Below are 8,832 nucleotides of genomic sequence, written 5' to 3'. Positions count from 1 at the left end.
TTTTTTTTTGTACAAAACAAATAAATGTTTTTAGTTAAATTCCAGTTCACGTTGTTTTGCTGTGATAATCCCTCATAAGTGCTTAAAAGTCCTGAACTTACTGGTTTGTAACAAAAATTGGGAAAAAAAAAAACAACAACAAAAAACATAGATGGTTCATTTTTATCTGGATTTGGTAACATTTTTTTCTTTAAACACGTTTTTCCTCCCCTAAAATTTATCAACAAATCTATTCAAGATCTAAAATATAACCAGTGTATAGGCCTAAACATTTTTGGCTTTGTAATAGGAGAGGAAATACAGTTGTCCAAAAAAAAAAAAGAGGAGAGAAAAAAGACAACGTTTTCTAATAATTTACCCCTCTTTGTTTTCTCTGTCCCTTTGTGAGTTTCACCATTTGCACAATTAAAACATTTAAGTAAAAAAGTAATATTTGCATTTAGAGGACACAGCCTTTAAAACAGGTCTTTCTGACACTTTAAGCTAACCTTTTGTATATAAACACAAAATTCACAAAATAGCACAGTTTTAAAGTCAACTCTTGAAAGAAAAAAGGTCATTTTTAATATTTTTTTGGAGATAAAAAAATTCTATAATTTTGTAGCCGTTTTTGACAGGCTTAATAGATCCTGAAAATCAAATTATGAACTTTAAACAAGCTCTATATTGGTTCTTTATTGTAACAAAGTCTCACTGCAGAGTGACAGGTAATAATTTACATAAAGACTAAAAAAAACAGCCTATTGATAACAAGTATATCAGAGACAGGTATTTGACCAACATGTGCTGTAACTAACAGTGGGTGGAGCAGTATTTGTTGATGACATGTTATTTATACATTTATTTGTCTAATTAGGAAAAAAATCTACAATGTAAAGGAAACAGAGCAGTCAAGAAGGAAAATAGAGAATGTAAGATACAGTAAATTAATTTTGACAGTCATTTAATGTAGACTGTTGAAGTCCTTTCATGTTTTTTATATGATTTGATTAAATTTTGTATTTGAAAAATGTTTCTCATTTCCTAAATAAATCACCTGGGTCAGGGGCAGGATTTTGATGGGAGGGTTGAGCCAGCTGGGCGGTGCAGTGGGTCAGTAGGTCATTAGTGGGAAGTGAGGGCGGGTCAAACATCTCAGCGCAGTCTGACTGTGCCCTCCAGTGGACACGTCCAGCCTGCTGTCTGGACAAACATCATGTCCAGAGTTTGACGCGTTCATTGAACTAAATATTTAGTTTTGAAGGGATTATTCTTGGAGGGGGGAAAAAATTGGGTTGATTTTGATCAGCAGAGCTTCAGTTGTTTCCTGATGAAGACAGCAGGCGGTGCGTCACTGAGCGGCGGTGAAGAAAACGGAGGAAAGTTCCTCAAACAAGCGCAAAGCTGAAGGTTTTTGGCGATTAACATTACCTTTACAAAAGGTTTGTATACTTTTTTTTCTAGTGACATTTACAAGTTTTAACGTGAGAGAATAAATGTTACTTTTTTCTAGTTTGTTATTGCGCAAAAGTATTTGCGCCTGTGAACAAGTTCGGATTGCGCGTTTGTGGCTCAAAGSTCTGACTTCAGATGTCTCAAGTTCGGATGTTTTCTCGCCAGCTTGAAGAAGTCGAAAGCAGAGATCGGTGCGTCTGCGTGTTTTGCGCGTTTTTCCAGCTGTTTTGTTAAATCGAATTTTGTTGTTTTGTTGTTGTTTTTGCGGTTTGTTTTCTCCAGGTTCGAGCTCGTGACTTGAATGCAGATTTGTTATGTAAACAGAGTGATTTTACTACCAAATCAGCATCGGGGTAGAACACATGTCAGGTGCTTGAAGTCGTTCTCAGCTGCGTAACAAAGACCACTCTCTGTAGGTCCACTCCACTCTTTGATCTGAGCTGAGTGACTGAAAACACCTGCGGGGACCCCCCCATCTGTGGCCCTGACCCTCTCACTGCAGCATGGGCAACTTTTCCACCAAGGACAACCACGGACCCACAGGTAGGTCAAGAACACAAACATAACATTTGTCATGTATTTAAACCCCACCTTTGTGTCTTTATCACATGGTTTTGCCCACGACTGTTCAGGTGTTTGTTAGAACAGTGTTTCCCAAAGTTGGGGTCGGGACCCAAAGTTGGGTCCCGAAACATCAAGGTGGGGTCCTGAAAAGATTTTCTGAATTAATTACATTTTTTGTCTTAGTTGTTACAAATGAATGAGGTTAGTATATTTAAAATGGATAAATGTAGTATAAAAATATTGTTACTATGCCCATGTTTAGTTGACCTGATACAAATGTTTATCATCCAAAAATGGTTGTGGGCACAGGTCTCTGCTACTGTTATTTTGTGGTTCAAAAGCTGAAAAGTTTGGGAACCACTGCACTTTGGTTCCCAAAGTTGGGCTTGGGACCCAATTATGGGTCATGAAGCACCTTGGATAATCTCCAGAAATCAATTTAAAGGATAATAAAATAATTGCTGATGTAATATTTTCCCTATAAATATTACAAAAACACAAAAAAATATAAACAAGTATTTATATTTGTGTACAAACTGTTTATATTGTCAAAAAGCCTGTGTTTTTAGGGTTATTAATGAAGTTAATGTATTCAGACCAGTAATATTTGGGGTCACAAGTTTAAGCCATGGATATTTTGTGGGTCAGACGATAAAAAGTTTGGGAAACACTGTGTTAGAAAACCATCTCATAAACCACTGGAAGACATTTAATAAAATTTATTGAATGCACAATAATGTCAATCCAATTCAAGATGGCCACCAAAAATATTTATCTTAGCCAACAGAAAAAGGGCTAATTAAGTWAATTTTACAGATACTGAGTTTGATGCAGTAGTACCTGAGATTATTTACAAGGTGACCGGTGATATGCATTCCTTTTAATAATGCAATAGATTTCACATTGCTAGCTCCATCTTTGTGGTGTTTCAAACTGTTTCATGTAACAGGAGCGTGACCAGGAAGAGGATAGGTGGGGAAATCCAGGAAGAGCAAACTGCATGAAAATTCACTAAAAAGAGTGGGTGGTTGAGCGGCAAACATGAAACTGATTGTAACAAAGGAAAATGCAAACAGAAAAACTGTGTGTGTATGTGTGTGTGTGTGTGTGGGAGAGAGAGTGTGTGTGGCTGCAGGAATCTTGGCAGCCCTTCTGTGTGCGTTGTTCAGTGAGTGGTCCATTCTCCTCTCGTCCTGATGTGATTTTGTTCTGGGCCCGTGGAGCCAGCTGTGATGAATCGGCAGAATTCCCCATCTCAGCACAAGGGCAGCAGATTAATCATAGGAGGCCTAATGTTGTCTGACACACACACCCACACACCCACACACACACACACACACACACAGACCTTGGTGAAAACGCACTCAAAGTGCCCCTTACTCCGTCAATCTTTTACCCGTTCACATGGTTGGAGGGGCACACGAGAGGTTGGGAGTAAAAAGCAGGGGTGGCATTAGGGCATCATTAGACGATCCTGTCATTCTTTCTGWGGAATTTTGGCCTTGCAGCAGGTGGTGCATAACTTTGCAAATGTTCAACTATTTCTCTTACATCACTTATGGAAAACAAACCCTCTCAGTCGAGAAGCTTTTGTCCAAACAAGGAAAAGAAAGACAAAAAAAGGGGGAGACTGTGCCTCTTGGTTCCCGTTGCTTCTAAAGGTGGGATTGTCTCGCTTTGCTGGGTAAGGAATGCTGAACTAAAAAGTGGAAATCACTTGTGCTGTTGTGTCAACTTTGGAAATTTGTTGACATCCCTCTGCTGCGTGTGTGTCTGTGTGGGAAGTGTTGGTCCTCTGTGTCCAAGTCTGTGTTCTTTAATTTGGAAAATGAGTGCTGCATCAACGTAATGAGGGAGGAGTTCAAAAGGAATGTCTGTATTAACAGCGCTCGTCTCCCGGGGTATAGTCGGAGCGCTGGGCTGGGCAACGAGGGCTGTGTTGTTCTGGGCGTCTCTGGCCGATGATGCTTTCAGTGTCAACATGCCATACAAATGTCGACTAAACTTTATGTTTTATTCTCCAWAACTTGGTCTTTTTGTTCATTTTGCGTCTTTACTGAACAACTTTAAGGAATATTTTCTTTGTTCTTGTTGCTTTTAAGCAGTTATGATAATTCATTTTGCTTCTCAGAAGATTCAAGTCTGAAAAGGAAAATGAGAAAATTGCAAGAGATCAGCTTAGCCTTTTGATTTGAAACTATGTTCGAATATGTTTTTTTTTTTTCAAAGAAAACAGGGGAAATAAGAGAAAGCTCTGGAATGAGAACTACTGAATCATTTCAGGCCACTCAGGATTGCGGTTGGGCGATATTGGCAAAAAAACTGAATCCCAATTAATTGTGGTATTTAGCCGAAAACGATCAACATGATGATTAACAGATGACAGTTGCACTTATATGTTTTAGACTCTAAATCCATTACCAATTGTTGTAAAATTATACTAATCACCATTCAAACTTCTTCATTGTAGCAAGTTAAAATAGTAAACTGAATAGAAATCCAACTTTTCCACAATATCAGAACTTGAGGAGCACAATACGGGCTCACATGTTTGCTTGATAGTGAGAGCGCCTCGAACACAAAAATACAYGATCACATGGAAACAATTGTAGTAAATAAAAAGTTGCCAATATTAATTGTGGACAGTTTTTCTGATGYTTTATTGCACACAATACAATTTTGCTCAACCCTACTCAGGATCAGTGTCTCCTGTGTGAACTGAGCCGGGAAACATTGCAGGTATTTTTCCTACTGTAAATGAAAGTGTGTYGTACCCAAAAGTCTAAAAAAACACAACAAGAAAGCAGTCTAATAGGTCCTTATGTTTTCCTGTTTTCTTCTCCAGGGTCCCATTTGGAAACCTTCCACACTCCACCTTCTTCTCCGCTGAACGATGCACCTTGTCCCGCTCCCAGCGYCTCTCATTTCCCACCTTCCACTGCAGCTCCAGCTCCGCCCCTGTCTCCACCACCAGGCATCACTATCAGCTGGAAGAAATCACCACAAAACACCTCCACGTCCATTTCCCCTCCTGACTGGAGTCCTCCTCCACCGGTCGCTACAAACAGCTCYAAAGCGGTTCCCGGAGTGAGCCTGGTGCAAAAGAAGACGGGCAGTACCGTGGCAGGTGGAGCCGATGCTTCCCCGGGGAAGAACGGGGGTCCTCCGGCCTCTTCAACACGGACTTCAGTCTCCCAAGTGAAAAGTGTGGCTGTCAGTCCCATAAAAAGCCCTTCGCCTGCGTGTTGTGAGTCACCTGCCAGCAGCTCTTTGGAGCAGAACTGCAAGGAAAGAGACAAAGGTCYGAGTCAGTCTCTGCTGCCTGGTAATGAAAACAGGGACAGCCAAAGTGAGGAGCTGGTGGAACTGTTGGGGGAGTGTAGGACCACACTGGGTATTTCTGCCAACCAGGATGGGACCACAAACACACCAGGCAAGAAGGAAACTAGTTTGTTATGGTTGTTTTATTGCAGCTTGTTATTTAAAGGGGACATATCATGCTAAATCTTTCTTTAGCCGTTAAATACATTTTACTGTGCACTTAAAGGCTCCAGTGCAGAAAAGTTTAATTTAGTCTCTCCTGGTGTTGAGTTCATAATTTTATATTCTGTTTGGATCATGTTTTTTAACCCATTCAGTTTTCTCTTGATGTTTTCTGAACTATTATGTCAAATTACTGACAAATAAGGTCTGGACTTGCCAACTACAATTTGGTGGTCTTCATTCTCCTCTGGCTCTGGGTCAGACTCTGGTTCCAACATGTACGTGTTGTTGGACAAGTCWTCTGTTGTTGACATCTTTTAATTAATTTTTAAATAAAATGTTTCTGTGCTGCTATATAGTCGTAAACCCATCTATYAAACTAGAATAGACCGGTCTGGATGCTGGAGCGGGGTGGGGTGTGAATCATGTTTAGGTTAAAAGAGACAGCCACAAAACGGGTTTATCTGAGACACACCTCAGTAAATGGGAGAAAGGGGGGGCTTGTGGAGTTACAATAAGGAGGAGTTCAAACCAAAACATTGCAGTTTTTTATATAGACCCAACTTGATTGAGTTAAATATGAAAAAGAAGGATTTAAAAGCAGGATWTGTCTCCTTTAAYGCTGTAGACAGACATTTTGCTTTCTTAAGAAGTCAGTTCACTTTTTATTTTTTTCAATAAGCATGAATTCTCTGACTTTTTTCCCATCTCTYAGAGATACTGAAGCACCTGCTGACTGAAGTGAAGAGTTTAAAGACAACTCTGCAGGTGAGATGGTTTTGCTCTATAGCTGCAGTAAATTTAGGAAGTCCTTCCACCAAAGAGATAATGCACTGACAGAGAAAACATCCAAACCCAATCATGAGTTAATTTTAGAGTTTATTTTCACCCCTAGATCAGAGTAAATATCAGTAGAGYTTTGCAGTTTCTGCCCCAGACCTGTARAATGGTTTRCCTTTTTGCATTCGGRCCCCTGAGATTGAGACTTTTAAATCTATGCTGAAGACCCATCTTTACTTCTTGGCTTTTGATTCTGGAAGAGTTTAAGGTTATCATAGAGTTTTTATGCTGTATTTCTTTATTTTACATTAATTGTACTTATTTTTGAACATTTCTGTTTCTTTGTTGTTTCATCYGTTCATTTGGTTGAATCGTGAAGCACTTCTGTTGTTTTTATGAGCTAGACATTAATCGACATTGACATCCTATCACTCACATGACTAAAAGATATAGCTTTTTATTAAAAGTAAAGCTGTGCACGAGCCAAGGTAGCGCTGGTGACCTCTCAGTCAAGAGATCACACTGATGTGGACATCCTGTCACCCTAACTCCCGTTCTATAATAAATAAACCCCGAAAACGACCTCATCCGGCCTGTTGGGAGCTGCAGCTCCGCTGATTAAAAGGTCGTACTGCACTGAGATTCTCCTGAAAAGCTTAGAAGAAAGAAAGTCTCTGATAGCATCTTATGTTAGTGTTTGTGTTTTAGACGTTACTTGTCTGAGCAGTAAATACGTTTAACCTGAAAGTCCAATTTTCTCCTAAATACTCCCCCCTCCAACTATTTGAAACCAAACCCAAACTGAATAACTTCATTCCAAATGTAAAGGAAAAAAATCTTGAGACTTAGTCCATTTTCTTTAAGCCTTCTGTGCTTTTTTTTTTATGAGGATGGTGATATTCTTTGGTAATTTCCTGTCACTCATTCGTTCCAATTCCTGACCCTCCCTTTTGAGGATTGTAGCGAGAGGCTCTGAGCTTCCTCTAGATCTGCTGCAGATTACGACAGCTTGGCTTGACCTACTCTGTGACTCTGTCCTCTTTTTTTTTCTTTCCTTACAACCTTCTATCTGAATGTAGAAATCCGATGTAAACTGCCTCCTGTGCACTAAAACTCAGCTTCTTTCATTATTTCTTCTCTCTCTCGTAAACTTTCCCACATCTTTATGAGGGATTTAGAAATCTAATCTTCACACAGGTTAGCTAACATCAGACAGACTGTAGTACAGCACTGAGAGGGGGCTGTGTGGTGGAAATTGAGCAATTCAACACTTGTGTATACACAAGAAAGCAAAGCTCGGTGTTATAAACTCTCTGTCTGCTCAGCCGTTCTGAGACGTTTTTTCTGTAGAAAATGGAAGTTCGCTGCAGAGGAGGAGGTTTGCATTCAGTTGTTCGGGACACAAAACTTGTTTGTTGTGAGGTGGTGGGAGCTGATCTGCAGCTGAATTGACTGACCTTGTGTTGCTGTTTCTACACGAGACAGAAAACTCAGAAAATAAATGTATAGATAGATGTAAAATAAATTTGAAGCAAATTGTTTTTGGGATGAGCAAAGGTATTCTGACGTAAAGCAACTACAACTTCATCGTTCCTCATTATTAGATTATTTATTTTTAGTTTATATTCTGACATGTGATATGCTGGCCCTTTAATATGTCACTGATTTTGGGTGAAATTTATTGCAGATATATGCAAAAACATCAGTTAAGCAGATTTTTTGTACCACTTTTGTTTCCACCTCATCTTTTTACCTCCTGCTAATGTTCTCCTTTTCCAGCCTTCGTGTCTTCCCCTTTTCAAGCCTTTTTCTTTAAATCTGACCCAATTTTTTAACCCTCCTATATAATTYAAATTCCGATTATTCTTCCAGTGACATTCTAACAGCTTGGCTCCTCTTCCTGTTTTTTTTTCTTTCTGTCTATCCAGTTAGAACGTTTTCTCCACTGTGCTTATGTGCATATCTAGTTTTCAGTATGCTTAAGAAAAAGGAAAACAGGACATCCATCTAGAGGAAGGATTTTTTTTGTGTGTGTGTGTATGTTTGTACTTGTTTCTGCTACAGAGTGAGGACCACTTGCAGAATAGTTACTGTCAAAGTGAGGTCTTGATGYAAAGTGAGGACCTTGTCCTGGTCGTTTTTGCTACATTGTGGGAACCATTTTCCAGAAAAAGGCAGCCTCGTGGGGACCACAGCCCGGTCCCCASAGGTACGGATGTTAATTTCAGGTGGGAGGTTCGGTTTAGGACCAAGGTGTGAATTGAGTTTAGGTTAGTTTTAGGGTAAATGATCAGGGTTAAGCTATAAAATTACCAGGAAATGAATGGAAGTCAATCCATGGTCCCCATGCGGATATAAAAACAAACGTGTGTGTGTGTGTGAGCGAGTGTGTGTGGGGGTGGCTGGTTAGATTTGTGTTCCCCTCCGGTCCATCTCAAAGCCGAGGTTCAGAATCAGTTCCAGGTGAACGCTGCTGGAGATTTTCAGAAATGATCTCCAGATTCTCTCTCTTCTCCTCGCTGGGCTGCTCCTAGACACAAGGTTTAAAAGGGTCCCGTATGGGGGTGGGGG

The 8,832-nt window shown here is 39.9% G+C and overlaps 1 protein-coding gene across 1 annotated transcript in view; it reads left to right on the top strand.

Annotated features, from left to right (window-relative positions):
* The window catches only part of si:ch211-195o20.7 (cytospin-A), a 20,605-nt gene continuing 11,773 nt past the window's right edge, over nucleotides 1-8,832 (top strand). Inside the window, exons 1-4 of the mRNA XM_014011207.1 lie at nucleotides 1-1,421; nucleotides 1,851-1,977; nucleotides 4,844-5,431; nucleotides 6,197-6,249. Coding sequence (XP_013866661.1) covers nucleotides 1,938-1,977; nucleotides 4,844-5,431; nucleotides 6,197-6,249 — 681 coding nt within the window. The 5' untranslated portion in view covers nucleotides 1-1,421; nucleotides 1,851-1,937. The remainder of the gene's footprint in view (nucleotides 1,422-1,850; nucleotides 1,978-4,843; nucleotides 5,432-6,196; nucleotides 6,250-8,832) is intronic.

The sequence above is a fragment of the Austrofundulus limnaeus genome, unplaced genomic scaffold (genome assembly GCF_001266775.1).
Source record: "Austrofundulus limnaeus strain Quisiro unplaced genomic scaffold, Austrofundulus_limnaeus-1.0 Scaffold2, whole genome shotgun sequence".
Lineage (NCBI taxonomy): Eukaryota > Metazoa > Chordata > Actinopteri > Cyprinodontiformes > Rivulidae > Austrofundulus > Austrofundulus limnaeus.
Note: the sequence above shows the minus strand (reverse complement) of the source record. Positions and strands in the feature narration are given on the sequence as shown.